General features: G+C 42.4%; 1 protein-coding gene across 3 annotated transcripts in view; it reads right to left on the bottom strand.

Annotated features, from left to right (window-relative positions):
* The window catches only part of LOC137310136 (intermembrane lipid transfer protein VPS13B-like), an 875,231-nt gene that overhangs the window by 806,603 nt on the left and 44,517 nt on the right, over nucleotides 1-24,111 (bottom strand). For all 3 annotated transcript variants that reach the window (XM_067978127.1, XM_067978114.1, XM_067978120.1), the window contains exon 4: nucleotides 1,978-2,098. In XM_067978127.1, coding sequence (XP_067834228.1) covers nucleotides 1,978-2,098 — 121 coding nt within the window. The remainder of the gene's footprint in view (nucleotides 1-1,977; nucleotides 2,099-24,111) is intronic.

Raw genomic sequence — 24,111 nt, 5'->3', positions numbered from 1 at the left:
AAAAAATATACATACATACACACACAAGACTGGAAACACAAGAGAAATTACAGATACTGACGACACACAGAACATGTGAATAGCTCAAGTGATGGGGGGGGGGGGGGGTGCGTAAGACAGGTAGAAATGTAAGCAGGGAAAAGTGACAAAGCTGAGCAGACTCCAGTGACCCAGGAGAAGAAAACTTTAAATAAGACTTCCCTGCATAAGAAAGACTCAAGCATCCTTTATTAAACCTAAAAGTCTGATCCCAAAACATTGAATTCCTCGGGACAGCAATCCAAGCAGCTCTGCAGAGAAAACGTGTAAGTAATGAAGCCAAATATGACCATAACAACAGACAGCCAGTTGGTAAACAACCTAGAAGTTGACAGAAATTTCGTGTGAATTATTCAATGCTGATAGCTTTTCCCTAGATAGAGAAACAGCAAAACTTCTCGCACCAGCAGTTGTATTCATGATGTATGCAGTTGTACGATTATCTGGATGGGGCAGGCTCGATGGGCCTGATGGTCTTTTTTCACCTTTCTTTGAATATGCTTATTTTTTAAGAGGCTCTGAAAGGATAGTCTTTACATAGAATTTATAAAACAGGAACAGGCCATTCGACCCAAATGGTCTATGCTGGTGTTTATGCTCCACACAAGCCTCCTCCCACCCCACTTCATCTAACTCTATCGGCATATCCTCTATTCCTTTCCCTCTCATGTACTTATCGAGCTTCCCCTTAAAAGGCATTAATACTATTCGCCTCAACTACTCCACGTGGGAGCAAGTTCCACATTGAGGTGTCTACCTCAAAACAATACAATCATTATATCCCAATAACCATTCATAATACTGATGAGTTCTGCACACCAACCCACAGCTGGAGCTGAGAATGCTGCATCCACCAAACAAATATAAAACCACTACTCTGTGGAACCCAGTTGTTATTCTGAATTCAAAAGTGTATTCAGTTTTGTGTTTTACGATTACTCTAAAAAGCTTTACGTCAAATTACTCAATTGCAGTTCATAATTCAGAACTCATTGGATGGTGTGCAGCAGTAAAAGATCGCTTTCAGTTACGTGCGTCTATTTGGAAGCAATGGATAAATGTAATCGGTTGATAGATAGCATTTTTGATCCTGTGGGTATCCTAACAGCCATATAGTTCGGTTAATAATCTTACTGTTAAATTTAGATTCTTGACTTTTCACAGAGAACAAATGTATTGAATTCACTAAGTTATTTATAACTCTTATTTCAATACATCTTAGTTTCTTTGAATTTTATGACAGAGCAATCATATTTCTTTAGTGGTAATGGGGCCACACTAATATGTGACAAACAGAGTGAAGTACATCAACTACTGAGTTAGTACAGGACTTCCTCTTAGATGACTTACATCTTACGAGAAACTATGTTTGACAGAGTGCAGCATTGTGTGCACAGCATTAAAGGAATATATGATTCTGTTTAATTGACAAGTTGCATTTATGAAACAATGCGCTACCTCAGCACTAAGGCTTCCAACCAATAGGAGGCAGTCTGGATATCTGTCCTATTTCAGACACTTGTCTTTATGTGCATTGTAATGGCCTACATTTGATACGAGGTGGGTCAGACCTATGTTAAGGTACAGCAACGAGCTGTGGGCAAATTCCTTTTGTGTAAAATGTGTTATTCAGTTCAAGGGAGAGGGTAAAAGAGATATAGCGAAGATAAGCTTACATTTAAGAGATAGTGAGTAAACACTTCTTGCTTGTCACAATATCAGTCAGTCAACAAACAAATGTCAGTGAAAACTTTGTCTTTTGAAGCATCTAAGAGTTAGATCAGATCACCATAATATCATAGCACCTTTTCTCGTCAATATTTTCTAGATTATGAATAGCGTATATATATAAAAAAATTAAATATGCATCATACAGAAACATGTCAAATGCCGCCCCCACCACCCAACCGTCGTCACATCCTTTCATTTGTCACTCACCTGGGGGTAAGTCAGGGTCAGCTGAGGTCACTTGCTGGATGCGCCGAGTTTTAGCTAATGATTTTATGCTCTCTGTAGTGCTGCGGTTGGTTGCACTGGAGCCACAACTCTCATGATCATCCTGCAAAACAACAACAAATCTGGATAAACCACACCAAGGGAACATTAATTGCAACAACCGAAACATTTGTATACATTTATACAAAATACACAATCTTTAAATTGAAGTGGATTAGAATTTTTTTTTGCCTTCAATTAGAACAAAGAAGTGATTTCCAACAAGACATTAAGTTTCTCTGAGAACCAACCATTGAATTTTTTTTTGCCTCGCTGCTTATACAAACTTGTAAATAAGTGAAAAGCTGTTCTCATTTACATCACATAATGCATTAAGGCAGATGTCCAAAAGTTTTGTTGAACATCTGGACTCACTACAATTCGGTTTCCATTTAATTAAATGAAAATGTACTGCCTCAATGAAGTGCAATAACTCCATTTAAAAAATTCAGATCATGGCACATGCCCACATTAGTCATGACTGTTCCTAAGAAAGGCAAAAAATAGTCAAATAGAAGCTCCAAGGCAATGTGGTCTCCACAGTGCAACTCTGAGCAGTTGAACACCATGATGATATTCTCATGATCCCAAGCAGGATCATTATTTGTACAGTAGGTAATCATCCAGATCTCTAATATCATATATTTCAATCCTATTCTTAAGCAGGTGCTCATCTGGCTCTTGTTTTAATGGAGTTAATCAGTATAGCGCTTTACGGGGTATACTCCCCATATTGTCAAACCACAGAGCAGCACATACAATGACAGATGCCACAAGACTGTTTACATTTTAATGCACAATTCAACAATGTGACAATGTGTATTCCCTAGAGTTGAATAGCTCTGGATCAGCTCCTAGAACAGTCCAAAGTTATGACACCCATTAAATTTAATAGAGTCACTACAGGACACAAGCAGTCTCCCAAGAATCTATCCTTCGCCCCCTCGTCCTCATCTACATGCTGCGGCTCAGTGACATCAGGTTCCATAAGTACACTGATGACACCCAGCTCTACCTCTCCACCGCCTCTTTCTCATCAGCCTTCTTGTCCGACTAACTGGAGGAAAAAGCGGGTTATTGGGAAGTCTGAAGCCACCACTGCCATCATTTGCAGCTCCCACCACCAACTCTGTACCCTCACCTCCAATTCCATCTCCAACCCGGACCACTGTCTCAGGTTGAAGCCGACTATTCGCAATCTCAGCATCCTATGACCCCGAGCAGAGCTTCCAATCTCATATCCTCTCCATCACAAGGACTATCTACTTCCACCTCCATAAAAACGCCCATCTCCGCCCCTGCCTCAGCCCATCTGCTGATGAACCCCTCATCTGTGCTGTTGTCACCACCAGACTCAACTATTTCAATGCTCACTTGGCCAGCCTTCAAATTCTTATCCTTGTGTTCAAATCCCTTCATGGCCTCACCCCAACACATCTCTGTAACCTCCTCTACATCCGCCCCCCCCTCCACCACCGCAACTACCAAGAATTAATCGTTCCTCCAACTCTGACCTCTTGTGAATCCTTCGCACACTTCGCCGACCATTGATAACCATACCTTCAACCGTCTAGATCTTCAGCTCTGGAATTCCCTCCCTAAACCTCCATCTCCCCACTTCTCTTTCCTCCTTTATGACCCTCCTTAAAACCTTCTTTGACCAAGGTTTGAGCCACCTCTCCTAATATCTTCACCTTTGGTTCAGTGTCAATTTCTGTTTGATTCCCCCTCTGTGAAATTGGGACGTTTTCCTACGTTAAAGGCGCTATATAAATACAAGTTATTGTTTTTGTCGCTCCCCATCAATTATGTCACTGCAGTACCCATAAAAACATGGAGATACTTAATGATAGAGCACTATTAGGAAAATAAATTTGTCATTTTTATGTAAAAGTGTAAAAAAAACTTTGATCAATGTCTGCATTAAAAGAAAGTTAAGACATTTTGAACGAAACATGCTCCCCTGGACTTCTCTTTCCCTTTAAGTACTACTGAATATTTCAATATGATTAATAAAGTCTCTGAGAATTTTGGCTCAGAGATCAACTGTTATGTTACCTAGCACACACAGTAATGGAGTGAGTTACAAACTTTAATACAGACTTGTGGTTCAGATAACATTCATAAACAATTTCACACACAATTAACATTAATGAAATGCCTCAACAAAGTTAGCAGCAACTCCAACTCTGGAAGATTACAGTCTATTGGTAGTTCCTTTCTTTTAAACATGTTCGAAGAATATAATGCACATACTCGTAAGAACTTGGAGGCATCACTTATATATAGATGCAAAACTTGAATTTAAATGCACATTCCATCAAAGGTAGACATTTGTAAACATTTAATAAAACAGTTAAATCAACTGCTGGAAATCCAAAATGTTCCTTTAATACACTTAAAATTATTCAAAATTTTAGCTGAAGGAATAGCGCCAACAGGAATGCATTTGTCTTCCATGTCATCTAGGCCCTTCTTTAATAAATGAATCAACCAAGTAATCGCATAGAATATAAAAAAGAACTCTGCATTAACAAAAATGGCAGCAGTTTCTGACCAAAGCACCTTTAGACCAGGGTAAACTGTCGCTTTGTTAAATAAAATGTCAGAAATTCTATCCACACTCAAATTAGACTACAAGTTTGCTCACAAAACAATCTCCAACAGCTCAAACAAGTCAGTCATGCCCCCTCCATTGGGGCTAATTGAAGCTGCCCCATGAAGCAAGAGACTCTGTCAGACTCTTAGAACAGCAAACACATCCTAAAATAAACAAACAGATAATGATTGACTGCTCATCTTCTGAGTCTGTGCCAGTTTGCTGAAGTAATACAACGGACATCAAACTACATGAACTGGATGCGATAGTTACATCAATTAGGAACAAAACATAATCTGTCAGTAAATGTCTCCAAACAAGGAAAAGCTAAATAAACCACATTAAGTCAAATCCCTACAGATTATATGTGTTTAAAATAAAAGCCATAGAAAGACAATGAAGTAAATGCAGCCTTAAGTAGTTCACCAGCACCATTAACAAGCAATTTTGTGCCCCTCATACTAAACGGAACAGCCGCTGAGCAAATCAAACTTGCTACAGCCCTTGAAAGATTATAGCATAATGAAATGAAACAAAATTGAAATATATTAAGCTATTTTCCATGATTTTTGCACCATGAATATTCAGAAATAAAAATGTAAAAGATTAATGAGCAACAGCTGAAAGACATCAGCATTTAAAGTAAATGCTGACAGGCTATTATTTTCTGTTCCACAATGGCTAAACATGGAGGTGTTTGTTCAACCAATTATTCTGCCAGCTTTGCACCGCTCTCAAATCAGATAAGTACCTGAACGCATGTGCTACTCTAAGTAACAATCAAATATTGGTGAAATCTACCTAATTTTGAAGAACGTGGACTCTGTATAGTAGGCTGCCCTCATCAAGAGCCATATAGCGTTAAGGAGGAAAAGGCAGATTTACATAAGAAACAGGAGCAGGAGCAGGCCAATCGGCCCCTCGAGCCCGCTCCGCCACTCAACAAGATCATGGCTGATCCATCTAATCTTTCCAACCGGGGTACCATATTCAAACATTGCAAAGATACAGGCAGATAGATACCTACAACAACAACAACTTGCATTTATTTAGCGCCTTTAATGTAATAAAACATCCCAAGGCGCTTCACAGGAACGTTATCAAACAAAATTTCACACCGAGCCACATAAGGCGGTATTAGGACAAGTGACCAAAAGCTTGGTCAAAGAGGTAGGTTTTAAGGAGCGTCTTAAAAAGAGGACAGAAGTAGAGTGGCTCTCATGAACAAGGAGAACAAATTTTTCCAGCTTTGACAGTTTTGTCACTGGTTTGCCCTGACGGTCAGACTCAATAACCAAGCCATTTATAACTGAAGAGAGTGAACCTTCAGATGATGTTTCTTCTCACTCACTCACATCCTCTGTTTATAATAAAACTCAATATAAACTTTACCTGAACAAAACTTTAGAAATGTGTCCTCCAGTTTTTCTTCAAATAATTTTGAAAAAAAACTAAACAGCAATTACCATAAACTGAAGAAAAATATTCCCGCAGTCTAGCTGACTGAATGGTATGTACTCAAATGAGGTACATGACATACACTCAGACTGCATAATCCAAATTCAGCTCACAAAGTCACAGCTCTGAACAAAAATATCAAGTCCAAGCCTAAGCTTTTGGATGATGCAGAGGTCTAGAAGTAAAAACTTTAATGAAGGTATGAAAAGACACAAAAGACAATTCAATGGATAAATTTAAACCGCATTGTGAAATATGTGTTTTTAATTCTTTTTAAAGCTTTGTTTAGACCTTTAGAACTTCACTTGCTGTGAGAAAAATATTAAGATAAAAAAATGCAGCATCATCCGATGGCCAGATTGGGTAAATACAGGGTGATAAGTTTACAGAGGCAGTTTCCATTATAAAACTGGTCATTGGAATTTATAGTGAGAAAAAACTAATACAAAAGAGCTACAACAGGAAGGAGGAGAGAGATATAGAGAGGCGGCAAGGATGAGAGAGGGAATTCCAGAACTGAGCGCCGAGGTAGCTGAATGCACGGCCGCCAATGGTGGAGTGATGAAAATCGGAGATGTGCAAGAGGCCAGAATTGGAGGAGCGCAGAGATCGCAGAGGGTTGTATGGTTGGAGGAGGTTATAGGGATGGAGAGAGACGAGGCCATGGAGGAATTTGAAAACAAGGATGAGAATTTTAAAAATCCAAGTGTTCCCGGACCAGCAGCCAATGTAGGGGGGTCAGCGAGCACAGGGGTGATAGGAGAACGGGACTTGGTGCGAGTTAGGATACGGACAGCAGAGTTTTGGATAAGCTCAAGTTTATGGAGGGTGGAAGATGGGCTTGATAGAACACCACATGTAGAAGAGGCCATGACAAACCAATGGGAGTCACAAATTAGACTAAATTTTTGCTTCCAGCTGCAAAAGGGTGCATGATGCTCAACCAAAGCATTAGTTTAAAAAAATGAGTAGGGAAGGAATGAAAAATGGAAAGGAAAAAGGAATGGGAAAGGGAAAGGGAAAGGGAAAGGGAAAGGGAAAAGGAATGGGAAAAGGAATGGGAAAGGGAGTAAAGAAAGAAGGGAAGATGGAAGGAAGTTTTATTTACATAGTGCCTGAGGATGTTCCAAAGCACTTTACAGCCAATAGATTACAGTTGTTTCTTGGGCCCAAAAAAACCCCCATAAATAGCACAATTACGTAAAAGTAGCAAATAATCAAGGCGATTATTCACAAATTATGTTTTTAATTGGAATCTCATGTGCCTCTGCCTCTTCATTCACCTCCCCCATTCTCAAGAACACTCATCAACTATGAGCCAATTGTACTACACAGTCTGTATCAAAATGAAGGAGTTTCAACTTCGCCGCGACATAACTTGTACTGTATCACTCAGCCGTGACCTTCCAAGTCAAATTTTGGCAACCAGTGCAAGGCCACCAAGAATGGTTTTGCATCACTGGTTTCACACCATCTACAATCTAACTGCAGCCAGCTGCAACCAAATATTAAAACGTTCCAAGTCAATTGGACTGCTAGGGACCTTTTAGAACTTAATTTTTAAACTGTTTAGTGCTAGCAAAGAACATAAGAAAATCAAGGACAAGAAAAGGCTGTTCAACCCATCCATCCACATCTTTCTGGTACTCTTAACACAACCAACCTTGTATCCAACTACATTTTGAACATCCTCAATGTCTGTGAGCTTGGCAAACTTTACTTGGCAGATTACTCCACTGGTTCATGACCCTTCAAATGAAGATTTTTTCCCTCCAGTATCTCTTCTAAATTTACTTTTCACGAGCTTAAGATATGTCTTTTCTTCACAGCTTTTCATAGCACAGATACAGATTTTCTTCATAGCTCATCCTTCTTACACTTGGGATCATTCTGTTTGCTCTTCTCTCAACCTCTCCAATACACATATGCACCTTTTGAAGAGTAATGGCCAAATTTGCACACAGTATTCTAATTGAGCATAGAAATTTACGGCACAGAAGGAGGCCATTCAGCCCATCGTGTCTGTGCCAGCCAAAAAATAGCTAATCTAATCCCACTTTCCAGCTCTTGGTCTGTAGCCCTGTAAGTTATGGCACTTCAAGTGCATATCCAAGTACTTCTTAAATGCCATGAGGGTTTCCACCTCTACCACACTTTCAGGCAGTGAGTTCCAGACCCCCATCACCCTCTGGGTGAAAAAATTTCTCAACTCCCCTCTAATCTATCGACCAATTAATTTAAATCTATGCACCCTGGTTATTGATCACTCTGCTAAAGGAAGTAGGTCCTTCCTATCCACTCTATCAAGGCCCTTCATAATTTTATACATCTCAATTAAATATTAAATGATGACTGACCATTGCACTATAAACCCTCACTAGAACTTCTGTAGACTCGAACTTCATTGTTCTGGCTATGTATTCCAACACTTAATTTGTTTTTTTAGTTACTTACCCATATTACACCTGAAGAGCTGCGACCTGCAGGGCTATGAACCAAATGCGAGAAAGTGGGATTAGGCTGGTTGGCTCGTTTCTCAGCTGGTGCCGACATGATGGGCCGAATAGCTTCCATAAATTTTCTATGATTCAATGATTCTATGATTACCTCAACAAGCAAGACTACTGTTAATGCCAGGTGCTTTTCTAAGTGCTCCTCTGCCATTTCTATTCCTTTAATTTTATAACTACATTGCTCATTTTTTCAATTTATATGCAATATTTCACATTAAATTTTAATTTCTCTGCTCAATTTCATAACTGATTTAAATCCTTATACCTTAAATTTACTGCAACCTTTGCTATCTCCATTCTGGTGTCTTCTCCAAATATAACAATTGTAAACAATTTTACAACACCAAGTTATAGTCCAGCAATTTTATTTTAAATTCACAAGCTTTCGGAGGCTTCCTCCTTCGTCTTTTCACATCGTTCACCTGACGAAGGAGGAAGCCTCCGAAAGCTTGTGAATTTAAAATAAAATTGCTGGACTATAACTTGGTGTTGTAAAATTGTTTACAATTGTCAACCCCAGTCCATCACCGGCATCTCCACATCACAAATATAACAAGTGACTGGTTTCTGCATGTAGATAAGAGACAACAGAAATCCAGGCATTGACTCCAGCAAGTAGACAGCCCCATTAACTCTTCACTGACATTAAGAATTTATAACAGACTCTTGGAAACTTTCACATAATCCGACCACGTGATTTTCTCCTTCACACACACTATAAGTAGCTTCAATTAGTGGGCCAAATCTTGCTGAAAAAATAAGGGCGAGTTCACGATGCACGCCGTTATAATGCGCAAATCAGCCAGCAAGTTCAGGCGAAGAAGAGATACACAGTGAGTTGCGAATCACCATAACTTGCCGAGCACAAACTGCAGCTCACCCTTAATCCCAGGTACGGTAGCATAGCGGTTATGTTATAGGACTAGTAATCTAGAGGCCTGGACTAATAATCCGGAGTCATGAGTTCAAATCCCGCCACGGCAGTTGGGGAATTTAAGAACATATTCAGAAGGAGGAGTAGGACATCTGGCCCCTCGAGTCTGCTTTGCCATTCAACAAGATCATGGCTGATCTTCGACCTCAACGCCATTTTCCTGCACCCATCCCCAAATAGAGTCATAGAGTCATAGAGTTATACAGCACGGATAGAGGCCCTTCGGCCCATCGTGTCCGCGCCGGCCATCAGCCCTGTCTACTCTAATCCCATATTCCAGCATTTGGTCCGTAGCCTTGTATGCTATGGCATTTCAAGTGCTCATCCAAATGCTTCTTGAATGTTGTGAGGGTTCCTGCCTCCACAACCCTTTCAGGCAGTGAGTTCCAGACTCCAACCACCCTCTGGGTGAAAAAGTTCTTTCTCAAATCCCCTCTAAACCTCCCGCCTTTTACCTTGAATCTATGTCCCCTTGTTATAGTACCCTCAACGAAGGGAAAAAGCTCCTTAGTATCCATCCTATCTGTGCCCCTCATAATTTTGTACACCTCAATCATGTCCCCCCTCAGCCTCCTCTGCTCCAAGGAAAACAAACCCAATCTTCCCAGTCTCTCTTCATAGCTGAAGCGCTCCAGCCCTGGTAACATCCTGGTGAATCTCCTCTGCACCCTCTCCAAAGCGATCACATTCCTTGATGCCTTTAATATCTAGAAATCTATCGATCTCTGTTTTGAATGTACTCAATGACTAAGCCTCCACAGCCCTCTGGGGTAGAGAATTCCAAAGATTCACCATCCTCTGAGTGGAGAAATTTCTCCTCATCTCAGTCCTAAATGGCCTCCCCTTATTCTGAGACTGTGACTCCTGGTTCTAGACTCCCCAGTCAGGGGAAACATCCTTCTTCATACCCTGTCGAGCCCTGTAAGAATTTTGTATGTTTCAATGAGATCCCCTCTCATTCTTCTAAACTCGAGAGAATACAGGCCTAGTCTACGCAATCTCTCCTCATACGACAATCCTGCCATCCCAGGAATCAGTCTGGTGAACCTTCGTTGCACGCCCTCTATGGCAATAGAGGCAATCCTCCGGGATTTGAACTCATGACTCCGGATTATTAGTCCAGGCCTCTAGATTACTAGTCCTATAACATAACCGCTATGCTACCGTACCTGGGATTAAGGGTGAGCTGCAGTTTGTGCTCGGCAAGTTATGGTGATTCGCAACTCACTGTGTATCTCTTCTTCGCCTGAACTTGCTGGCTGATTTGCGCATTATAACGGCGTGCATCGTGAACTCGCCCTTATTTTTTCAGCAAGATTTGGCCCACTAATTGAAGCTACTTATAGTGTGTGTGAAGGAGAAAATCACGTGGTCGGATTATGTGAAAGTTTCCAAGAGTCTGTTATAAATTCTTAATGTCAGTGAAGAGTTAATGGGGCGGCAAGTATATCCTTTCTTAGGTAAGGAGACCAAAATTGTACACAATAATCCAGGTGCAGTCTCACCAAGGCCCTATATAATTGCAGTAAGACATCTTTACTCCTGTACTCAAATCCTCTTGTAATAAAGGCCAACATACCATTTGCCTTCCTAATTGCTTACTGCAACTGCATGTTAGCTTTCAGTGACTCATGTACAAGGACACCCAGGTCCCTTTGAACATCAACATTTCCCAATCTCTTACCATTTAAAAAATACTCTGCATTTCTGTTTTTCCTACCAAAGTTGATAACTTCACATTTTTCCACATTATATTCCATCTGCCATGTTCTTGCTCACTCACTTAGCCTGTCTATATCCCCTTGAAGCCTCTTTGCATCCTCCTCACAACTCACATTCCCACCTAGTTTTGTGTCATCAGCAAACTTGGAAATATTACATTTGGTCCTCTCATCCAAATCATTGATATAAATTGTGAATAGCTGGGGCCCAAGCACCGATCCCTGTGGTACCCCACTAATCACAGTCTGCCAACCTGAAAAAGACCCATTTATTCCTACTGTCTGTTAACCAATTCTCAATGCCAGTATATTACCCCAATTCCATTTGTTCTAATTTCCACTTAGTTCACCAACCTCCTGCATGGGACCTTATCGAAAGCCTTCTGAAAATCCAAACACACCACATCCACTGGTTCCCTCTTATCTATTCTACAAGTTACATCCTCAAAGAACTCCAATAGGCATGTCAAACACAATTTCCCTTTCAGAAATCCACGCTGACTCTGCCAAATCCTAATATTATTTTAAGAACATAAGAACATAAGAAATAGGTGCAGCAGTAGGCCAATCGGCCCTTCGAGCCTGCTCCGCCATTTAATAAGATCATGGCTGATCTGATCCCAACCTCAAATCTAAATTCATGTCCATTTTCCTGCCCGCTCCCCGTAACCCCTAAGTGTCCTGTTATCACATCCTTTATAATAGATACTAGCATTTTCCCTACTACTGATGTCAGGCTAACAGGTCTGTAGTTCTCTGTTTTCTCGCTCCCTCCTTTCTTAAATACTGGGGTTACATTTACTACCCTCCAATCTGCAGGAACCGTTCCCGAACCTGTAGAATATAAGTTCAGTTAATTAAATAAAATCTGGAATAAAAAGCTAGTATCAGTAATGATGACCATGAAACTACCGGATTGTCGTAAAAACCCACCTGGTTCACTAATGTCCTTTAGAGAAGGAAACCTGCCATCCTTACCCAGTCTGGCCTGTATGTGACTCCAGACCCACAGCAATGAGGTTGATTCTTAACTGCCCTCGGAAATGGCCCAGCAAGCCGCTCAGTTGCACAATCCCACTACAAAGTCATTATAAGAATAAAACCAGACGAAACACCCGGCATCAGACCACTAGGCACCGGACAGTACGAAGGCAAAGGCAAAGGCAAACCGAACCCAGTCGACCCGGCAAAGTCCTCCCAACTAACCTCTGGGGACTTGGGCCAAAATTCGGAGAGCTGTCCCATAGACTCGTCAAGCAACAGCCTGACATAGCTATACTCACAGAATAATACCTTTCAGCCAATGTCCCAGACTCCTTCATCACCATCCCTGGGTATGTCCTGTCCCACTGGCAGGACAGACCCACCGGAGGTGGTGGTACAGTGGTATACAGTCAGGAGGGAGTGGCCTTGGAAGTCCTCAACATTGACTCCGGACCCCATGAAATCTCATGGCATCAGGTCAAATACGGGCAAGGAAACCTCCTGCTGATTACCACCTACCGCCCTCCCTCAGCTGATGAATCAGTACTCCTCCATGTTGAGCACCACTTGGAGGAAGCATGAGGGTAGTAAGGGCACAGAATGTACTCTGGGTGGGGGATTTCAATGTCCATCACCAAGAGTGGCTCGGTAGCACCACTACTGACTGAGCTGGCCGAGTCCTGAAGGTCACAGCTGCCAGACTGGGCCTGCGGCAGATAGTGAGAGCCAACACAAGGGAAAAACCTACTTGACTCGTCCTCACCAATCTACCTGTCGCAGATGCAGCTGTCCATGACAGTATTGGTAGGAGTGACCACCGAACAGTCCTTGTGGAGACAAAGTCCCTTCTTCACACTGAGGATACCGTCCAACATGTTGTGTGGCACCACCACCATGTTAAGTGGGATAGATTCAGAACAGATCTAGCAGCTTAAAACTGGGCATCCATGAAGCACTGTGGGCCATCAGTAGCAGCAGAATTGTAATCCACCACAATCTGTAACCTTATGGCCTGGCATATCCTTCACTCTACCATTACCAACAAGCCAGGGGATCAACCTTGTTTCATAGAATCGTAGAAAGATATGGCTGGCCGAAAAAGAGCTATCCAGCTGAATCCCACTTTCCAGGACTTGGTCCGTAGCCCTGTAGGTTACGGCACGTCAAGCCCTCAGCCAAGTGCTTTTTAAATGAGTTGAGGGTTTCTGCCTCTACCAACCTTTCAGGCAGTGAGTTACTAAGCCCCACCACCCTCTAGGTGAAAAAAATTCTCCTCAGCTCCCCTCTAATCCTTCTACCAATAACTTAAAATCTATGCCCCCTGGTCACTGACCCTTCTCTTAAGGGAAATAGAGCGGAGAGGGAGGACCTATCTCGTCCCGTCATAATTTTATATACCTCAATTAAATCATCCCTCAGCCTCTTTTGTTCCAAAGAAAACAACCCCAGCCGATCCAATCTTTTCGCATAGCTAAAATTCTCTAGCCCTGCCAACATATTCGTAAATCTCCTCTGTATCCTGTCGAGTGCAATCACATCTTTCCTGTAACGTAGTGACCAGAACTGTACGCAGTACTCAAGCTGTGGCCTAACCAATCTGTTATACAGTCCTAGCATAACCCCCATGCTCTTATATTCTATGTCTCAGCTAATAAAGGAAAGTAACCCGTATGCCTTATCCAGCTGTCCTGCTACCTTCAGGGATCGGCGGACATGCACTCCAAGGTCCCTTTGTTCCTCCACACCTCTCAGTATCCTCCCATTTATTGTGTATTCCCTTGCCTTGTTTGACCTCCCCAAATGCATTACCTCACACTTCTCTGGATTGAATTCCATTTGCCACGTTTCTGCCCACCTGACCAGTCCATTAATATCTTCCTGCAGTCCACTACTTTCCTCCTCACTATCAACCACACAGCCAATTTTTGTATCATCTGCAAACTTCTTGATCAAGCCCCCCACATTCAAGTCCCAATCATTAATATATATCACAAAAAGCAAGGGACCTAGTACTAAGCCTTGCGGGACTCCTCTGGAAACAGCCTTCCAGTCGAAACAACACCCAACAACCATTACCCTTTACTTCCTGCCACTGAGCCAATTTTGGATCCAACTTGCCACTTTCCCTTGGATCCCATGGGCTTTTATTTCGTTGACCAGTCTGCCATGTGGGACCTTGTCAAAAGCCTTGCTAAAATCCACGTACACTACATCAAACATGTTACGCTCATTGACCCCCCCCCCGACCTTTGTTACCGCCTCAAAAAATAACATCAAATTAGTCAGACACGACCTTCCCTTAACAAATCCATGCTGACTGTCCTTGATTAACCCGTGCCTTTCAAAATGACGATTTATGCTGTCCCTCAGAATTGATTCCAATAATTTGCCCACCACCGAGGTGAAACTGACTGGCCTATAATTACTCGGTCCATCTCTTTCTCCATTTTTAAACAACCGTACAATGATAGCAGTCCTCCAATCCTCTGGCACCATGCCTGTAGCCAGGGAGGATTGGAAAATGATGGTCAGAGCCTCTGCTATTTCCTCACTTACTTCTCTTAACAGCCCCGGATACATTTCATCTGGGCCTGGCGATTTATCTACTTTCAAAGATGTTAAACCCCTTAATACTTCCTCTCTCACTATGTTTATCCCATCCAATATTTCACACTCTTCCTCCTTAACTACAATCGCTGCATCGTCCCCTTCTTTTGTGAAGACAGATGCAAAGTATTCATTAAGAATCATACCCACATCTTCCGCCTCCACACATAGGTTATCTTTTTGGTCTCTCTTGCTCTATATATTTGTAAAACATTTTTGAGTTTTCCTTAATTTTACTTGCCAGTATTTTTTCATGCCCTCTCCTTGCTTTCCTAATTTCCTTTTTAATTTCACCCCTGCACTTTCTATACTCCTCTCGGCTTTCTGCAGTATTGAACTCTTGGTGGCTGACATAAGCTTCCCTTTTTTGCCATATCATACCCTGTATGCTCCTCGTCATCCAGGGGGCTCTACATTTGGCAGTCCCACCTTTTTGCTATGTGGGAACAAGTTTACTTTGAACCCCTTGAATCTCCCCCTTCAATGCCTCCCAATGCTCTGACACTGATTTACCTTCAAGTAGTTGTTTCCAGTCCACTTTTGCTAAATCAAACCTCAGCTTAGTAAAACTGGCCTTTCCCCAATTTAGAACTTTTACTCCTGTTCTATATTTCCGTCCTTTTCCAAAGCTATGCTAAATCTAACTGAATAATGATCACTACCACCAAAATGCTCTCCCACTGATACTCCTTCCAGCTGTCCATCTTCATTCCCTAAAACTAAAGCCAGAACATTGGTTCAATGAGGAGTGTAGTAGAGCATGCCAGGAGCAGCACTAGGCGTATCTAAAAATGAGGTGCCAACCTGATGAAGCTACAACAAAGGAGCTTTTGACAGAGCTTACCAATCCCACAACCAACGGATCAGATCAAAGCCACATCCAGTCGCGAAGGGTGCTGGATTATTAAACAACTAACTTCCGTTGGGAGGCTCCATGAACATCCCCATCCTCAATGATGGCAGAGTCCAGCACGTGAGTGCAAAAGACAAGGCTGAAGCGATTGCAACCATCTTCGGCCAGAAGTGTCGAGTGGATGATCCATCTCGGCCTCCTCCCGAGATCCCCACCATCACAGAAGCCAGTCTTCAGCCAATTCGATTCACTCCACATGATAAAGAAACGGCAGAGTGCATTAGATACAGCAAAGCTACCGGCCCAGACAACATCCCAGCTGTCGTGCTGAAGTCTTGTGCTCCAGAACCAGCTCCGCCTCTAGCCAAGCTGTTCCAGTACAGCTACAACACTGGCATCTACCCGACAAAATGGAAAATTGCCCAGGTATGCCCTGTCCACAAAAAGCAGAACAAATCCAATCCGGCCAAATGACGCCCCATCAGTCTACTCTCAATCATCAGCAAAGTGATGGAAGGTGTCATCAACAGTGCTATCAAGCGGCACTTACTCACCAATAACCTGCTCACCGATGCTCAGTTTCGGTTCCGCCAGGACCACTCGGCTCCAGACCTCATTACAGCCTTGGTCCAAACATGGACAAAAGAGCTGAATTCCAGAGGTAAGGTGAGAGTGACTGCCCTTGACATCAAGGCAGCATTTGAATGAGTGTGGCACCATGGAGCCCTAGTAAAATTGAAGTCAATGGGAATCAGGGGGAAAACTCTCCAGTGGCTGGAGTCATACCTCGCACAAAGGAAGATGGTAGTGGTTGTCGGAGGCCAATCACCTCAGCCCTAGGCCATCGCTGCAAGAGCTCCTCAGGGTCGGGTCCTGGGCCCATCTTCAGCTGCTTCATCAATGACCTTCCCTCTATCATAAGGTCACAAGTGGGGAAGTTCGCTGATGATTGCTCAGTGTTCAGTTCCTTTTGCAACCCCTCAGATAATGAAGCAGTCCGTGCCTGCATGCAGCAAGGCCTGAGCAATATCCAGGCTTGGGCTGATAAGTGGCAAGTAAAATTCGCAACAGACAAGTGCCAGGCAATGACCATCTCCAACAAGAGAGTGTCTAACCACCTCCCCTTGACATTCAATGGCCTTATCATCGCCGAATCCCCCACCATCAACATCCTGGGGGTCACCATTGACCAGAAACTAAACTGGTCCAGCCATATAAATACTGTGGCTACAAGAGCAGGTCAAAGGCTGGGTATTCTATGGCAAGTGACTCACCTCCTGACTCCCCAAAGCCTTTCCACCATCTACAAGGCACAAGTCAGGAGTGTGATGGAATACTCTCCACTTGCCTGGATGAGTGCAGTTCCAAGAACACTCAAGAAGCTCGACACCATTCAGGACAAAGCAGCCCACTTGATTGGCACCCCATCCACCACCCTAAACATTCACTCCCTCCACCATCGGCGCACTGTGGCTGCAGTGTGTACCATCCACAGGATGCACTGCGGTAACTCGCCAAGGCTTCTTCAATAGCACCTTCCAAACCAGCAACCTCTACCACCCAGAAGAACAAGAGCAGCAGACGCATGGGAACACCACCACCTGCACGTTCCCCTCCAAGTCACACACCATCCCGACTTTGAAATATATCGCCGTTCCTTCATCGTCGCTGGGTCAAAATCCTGGAACTCCCTATCTAACCGCACTGTTGGAGGACCTTCACCTCACGGACTACAGCGGTTCAAGAAGGCGGCACACCAGCACCTTCTCAAGGACAATTCGGGATGGGCAATAAATGCTGGCACCGTCAGCATCAGGGGCATCCCATGAATGAATTAAAAAAATCTCCCCATTATTTTACATTTGCACATTAATTGCCCATTAAACTTGCCGCAGAAAGTTCGGGCTCGTACTTAACAGCGTAAATACCCTTTTAACGACATGATAATTGTTAATGCAATGCCAATCAACCTCCCCAGTCCAGAAAGGGAACAATTTAAACTGTTGTGTGTCATTCCTGCATGTCGTAAATTGTTCTTACAAATGTTAAAAATTTAAAATTTCTCTATCTCTTAATCCAATCTTTCTTTCCCTCTCTTTATTTCTCTTTTTGTACCTAATTTGACTCTAATTCATCCTCCTTCTCCGTCCTTACTCTGTTTCTTTCTCAATCCTTAAATCGCATTGGTTCAGGAGATACACTGTTGATCCCGGTCAAGAAGGTCCCAGGTGCCCGTTATCAGCTCGCACTTACAGCAACTTACAGGGCAAAAACTTTGAGCTGAAGAGTGCAGGAAAAAGTCTAACCAACAGCGCATGCCACGAGATGCCCCGCTCCAGGAAGGTTTGGGCCAGTATTTATGATCAGAAGGGCAATTATTAGCTCAACATGCCCATAGGATATGAGGGGACTGGTGGGGGGAGGCTCCTGCTCTTCGTCTGAGCAAGCTTACAATGAAGAGAACTTTCATTTTTTCTTTCAACACTCAAAATAACAAACTATAACAGTGCTTGGCTTTTCCCAATCAGAAGCTGTGTAGAACTGGCAGTATAGTTTTAGTCTGCCAACTCTGCTCTTCGCAAGTACCAGTCTCAAACTGGGCATAAAATCAGTGGGAAGTTCTTTAGCAATATTTACAACAATGAAATCTTGTCTTTTGTTCTTTCCTTCCCAGCAGCAACCACCCCCTGGCTCTGTACTTGTTTATAAACTGTTAAATTTCTCTAACTTCTTCCAGTTCTGATGAAAGGTCATCAACTTGAAATGTTAACTCTGTTTCTTTCTCCACAAATGCTGCCTGACTTGCTGAGTATTTCCAGCATTTTCTGTTTTTATTTCAGATTGCCAGCATCCGCAGTATTTTGCTTTTGTTTGAAATTTATAATTCTGTAATAGAATCATAGAAAGGTTGCAGCACAGAAGGAAGCCATTGGGCCCATCATGTCCGCGCTGGCTCTATGCAAGAGCAATCCAGCTAGTCCCACTCCCCCACCCTATCCCCGCAGCCCTGCAAATGTTTTCCTTTCACCTACTTATCCAGTTCCCTTTTGAAGGTCATGATTGAATCTGCCTCCACCACCCCTTCGGGCAGTGCATTCCAGATCATAACCACTTGCTGTGTAAAAATGTTTTTCCTCATGTCACCTTTGGTTTTGTTTGCCAGTCACCTTAAATCTACGTCATCTGGTTCTTGACCCTTCCATCAATGGGAACAGTTTCTCTCAATCTACTCTGTCTGGACCCTTCATGATTTTAAATACCTCTATCAAATCTCCTCTCAACCTTCTCCGTTCCAAGGAGAACAACCCCAGCTTCGCCACGTAACTGAAGTCCCTCATCCTTGGAATCATTCTAGTAAATCTCTTTTGCACCCTCTCTAAGGCCTTCACATCTTTCCTAAAGTGTGGTGCCCAGAACTGGACACAATACTCCAGTTGTGGCCGAACCAGTGTTTTATAAAGGTTCATCATGACTTCCATACTTTTGTACTCGATGCCTCCATTTATAAAACCCAGGATCCCGTATGCTTTTTTAACCGCTTTCTCAACCTGCCCTGCCACCTTCGACGATTTGTGCACATATATCCCCAAATCTCTCTGTTCCTGTACTCCTTTTTTAGTTGTGCACTCTAATTTATATTGCCTCTCCTCGTTCTTCCTACCGAAATGTATCACTTTACATTTTTCTGCATTAAATTTCATCTGCCATGTGTCCGCCCATGCCACCAGCCTGTCTATATCCTCGTGAAGTCTATCACTATCCTCCTCACTGTTCGCTACCCTTCCAAGTTTTGTGTCATCTGCAAATTTTGAAATTGTGCCCTGTACACCCAAGTCCAAGTCATTAATATACATCAAGAAAAGCAATGGTCCCAGTGCCGACCCCTGGGGAACACCACCCTCCAGTCCGAAAAACAACCGTTCACCACTACTCTCTGCTTCCTGTTACTTTGCCAATTCTGTAACCATGTTGCTACTGCCTCCTTTATTCCATGGGCCACAATCTTGATAAGCCTACCATGCGGCATTTTAGCAAACGCCTTTTGAAAATCCATATACACATCAACTGCAATGCCCTCATCTACCCTCTCTGTTGCCTCATCAAAAAACTCTATCAGGTTAGCTAAACATGATTTGTCTTTAACAAATCCGTGCTGGCTTTTCCTAATCAAGCCACACTTGTCCAAGTGATATCAAGAAGATGCTGCCAGAGTCTCAGTAAAGGAAGATATAGTTGAGATACTGGATGGGTTAAAAATTGATAGAGGTACCAGAAAAGCTAGCTGTACTTAAAGTAGATAAGTCACCCAGTCCGGAAGGGATGCATCCTAGGTTGCTTAGGGAAGTAAGGGTGGAATCCACTCTCATCCAAGTGACGGTTAATTCTGTCCCGGATTATGGTTTCTAAAAGTTTCCCCACCATTGAGGTTAAACTGACTGACCTATTGTTGCTGGGTTTATCATTACACCCTTTTCTGAACAATGGTGTAACATTTGCAATTCTCCAGTCCTCTGGCACCACCCCCGTATCTACGGATGTTTGGAAGATTATGGCGAGTACCTCCACAATTTCCACCCTTACTTCCCTCAACAACCTAGGATGCATCCCATCTGGACCGGGCAACTTATCTACTTTAAGTACTGCTAGCCTTTCTAGTACCTCTATCAATTTTTAGCCCATCCAGTATCTCAACTATATCTTCCTTTACTGAGATTCTGGCAGCATCTTCTTCCTTGGTAAAGACACACTGAAGTACTCCACATAAAACCATTATTTTAAATCTAAATTTATAAAATAGTATCTTTGAGCTGCAAATCCAAAGAATGAGATCCAGCAATCAAATTAATGCACAAAATAACCTGGGTCAAGATACCTTGTCATGATAGCAGAATTGGAGAAAGATGCCCAACAAAGTGCCAAGGACAATTACAAAGAAAATTCATGAAGATTGGAAACTTTCTCAAAACGCCTGTAACTTATGCCATGAATTGAATTTTTTTGGGTCAAAGACATTTTAATTGAACAATAAGTGAAGCCTCCCCCAAAATGTAATTGTAGAGCATGCTGGAGGAATCAGATTTTGGAAAATTAAAAGTGTTTATTTTCATTCACTTTCCTTCCGATCTCAATGGAGAACAGCAAACGTTGGTGGGAATTGGTTCAGTTTCCTTTTACTGGCCTTCAATTACAAAACAGTACACACATGCAGAGCTTCACTGAAAACCCCATCCAACTTCAATCCCAGAAGCAAAATTTGCATTTTTTAAAAGTAAAAAATGTATGAGATAATCTTGCAACTGCTGAATAAATGGTGAGAAAAGTATTGGAGACAGAAATCCTGAATGCACCTAGTTCTGCCATTACGTTTTTCACAAAGATGTATTTTCACCTCAACCATGAACAGTGAAATAAAACTTAAAATCTCAGTTGGCCTACGTTTTAAATTCTTACAATTAGAAAGGACTTTTTAAAAATTTTGTTTCTATAGTTTGCTGTAATATTTCTAATCATTCTTGCATAACGAACTGGCAGTATACTTTGAGCACAAACTCAATATTCAAACTGTGTGGTCAATGTTGGAGAGTTTATTTTAAAACTGTACAGTTAAAACTATATTCCAAAAATATGGTTTTTACAAAAGGAAATATAATGCATTAAAAAAGGAACATAGAATAGGTCCAAGTACACAGTCAGATCCAACATCAGCCATTCCAAATCCCTTTCAAAGATTTTCAAATTACGTCATATTCTCCCAACGGTAATTCACTTGCTGGAAAGTGCTCCATTTCGACAGTGAAGGTGTACTGCTGGATCCAGCAAATCCCACAACAGATCCTTTTCTCAGAGTCTGCCTCCTAAGTGCAATGCATCACCCGACCATGTGATTTTTCTCCTTCATATACACCATATTTATTGTCCCAAAGGTAGATTCACTTGCTGTTCTTTTGGTCACTAAGGTAACTTGCCCGTAGGATATGAAAGGAATGGAGCAGGGGGATGAGAATCCTTCCCTTTGGACAAATTTACAATAGAGAATTTTCATTTTTTTCCTTTCAATATTCAAAGAAGAACTGATTACAGCCCCTCGACTCACACAATTTTTTTTTAAATTGGATGGTGCAAGCTCAATTGCAAGTCTCAGTTGGCTGAAGTTCTTTGAAGGCCTCATTATTAAGTATTTAGAAAGGAAGGACATTTACAAAGTTATGTGTTTTTTTTATTTTCTATACCAAAAAAGCATTTCAGAAAACTAGCGCTTTCCCGACAAGCTTTTTTAAAAAAAGTACTTAATTGTTAGAGAGAACTTTGAAAACAGCAATCACCTTATTATTGATTTTAAGTTTAGGCTCCTGATGGAAAAAAGGAAAAGTAGGAAAAAGACTCTCAACTTTTGGAAGGCAGATTTTGAAGGGATACAGAGAGAATCAAGAGAGCTAGAAAAACACATCTTTAGAAGGACAGAGGATTAAAAATTACTTTAACAAATACACGACAGAATACAAAAGTAAACATAGATCAATGGGGGAATAATTAGTCAAGTAATAAGAAAACATAGCGGTCAGTGAAATAATGGCGGGGGGGGGGGGCGGGCGGTGGAGATAAAGGAATAAAATTCTCAGGTATAAATGTGGAGGCAGATCAGAAAACGGAGATGAATACTGTATATGAATAAGGTTAGGGAAGTGACGAAACTGGCCAAGGTAGCTAAAATACAAAAGAAAGATGAAGACTGCAGACACTATAAAGCACAATGTGAAAGGCTTCTCTAAAATTTATGTAAGGAATCTTACAACACCAGGTTATAGTCCAACTGTTTCATTTGAAAATTACAAGCTTTTGGAGGCTTTCTCCTTCGTCAGGTGAGTGTGGGATTCCATGGAAGGTTACCGCATTTATAGTCAAAGAACAATACCTGGTGATTACAGATAATCTTTCCAACTGCCCGTTGTCAAGGCAATCAAAGTGTTCAGACAGAGAGATGATACCTACACGACCACCGAATACACAAACGGCCAGAACAAAAGACAGAGAGAGAGAGAGAAACATCCGAAAGGAAGAGAAAGTCAGAGAATGACCCGTTGTATTAAAAACAGATAACTTTTGTTCGCTGGTGGGGTTACGTGTAGCGTGACATGAACCCAAAATCCCGGTTGAGGCCGTCCTCATGGGTGCGGAACTTGGCTATCAATTTCTGCTCGACGATTTTGCGTTGTCGTGTGTCTCGAAGGCCGCCTTGGAGAACGCTTACCCGAAGCCACCCAACCTCAAACAGACCATCGTTCGCAGCAAATTATCCAGCTTTCAGGAGAACAGTGTCCACGACACCACACAACCCTGCCACGGTAACCTCTGCAAGACATGCCAGATCATCGACACAGATACCATCATCACACGAGAGGACACCACCCACCAGGTACATGGTTCATACTCCTGTGACTCGGCCAACGTTGTCTACCTCATACGTTGCAGGAAAGGATGCCCCGGAGCATGGTACATTGGCGAGACCATGCAGACACTGCGACAACGGATGAACGGACACCGCGCAACAATCGCCAGACAGGAGGGTTCCCTCCCAGTCAGGGAACACTTCAGCAGTCAAGGACATTCAGCCACCGATCTTCGAGTAAGCGTTCTCCAAGGCGGCCTTCGAGACACACGACAACGCAAAATCGTCGAGCAGAAATTGATAGCCAAGTTCCGCACCCATGAGGATGGCCTCAACCGGGATCTTGGGTTCATGTCGCGCTACACATAACCCCACCAGCGAAAAAAAGTTATCTGTTTTTAATACAACGGGTCATTCTCTGTCTTTCGGATGTTTCTCTCTCTCTCTCTGTCTTTTGTTCTGGCCGTTTGTGTATTCGGTGGTCCTGTAGGTAACACCTCTCTGTCTGAACACTTTGATTGCCTTGACAACGGGCAGTTGGAAAGATTATCTGTCATCACCAGGTATTGTTCTCTGACTATAAATGCGGTAACCTTCCATGGAATCCCACACTCACCTGACGAAGGAGAAAGCCTCCGAAAGCATGTGATTTTCAAATAAAACAGTTGGACTATAACCTGGTGTTGTAAGATTCCTTACATTTGTCAACCCCAGTCCATCACCGGCATCTCCACATCATGGCTAAAATTTATGTTCATTAAAGAAAATAGATCAGAGAAACAATAGGACCCAAGAAGGATCTCAATGATGACACCGTGACCAAGGGATAGCTGACATCCTAAATGACCTCTTTATCTCAGTGTTCATGGAGGACACTTGGGAATACCTGCCCAGTGCAGAGTTGGAATTTCCATGGAGGGCAGGAAAATAGCTTTCTCTTGTAGCTTGACAAAATAAAGTCATAAGCTTGAAAGGTGAGTTACAATTGGTTATCAAGTAGCAGATTCAGTTCTCCTCCAAA

The sequence above is a fragment of the Heptranchias perlo genome, chromosome 3 (genome assembly GCF_035084215.1).
Source record: "Heptranchias perlo isolate sHepPer1 chromosome 3, sHepPer1.hap1, whole genome shotgun sequence".
Lineage (NCBI taxonomy): Eukaryota > Metazoa > Chordata > Chondrichthyes > Hexanchiformes > Hexanchidae > Heptranchias > Heptranchias perlo.
The sequence above is the reverse complement of the archived record's forward strand: the minus strand, read 5'-3'. Positions and strand labels throughout refer to the sequence as shown.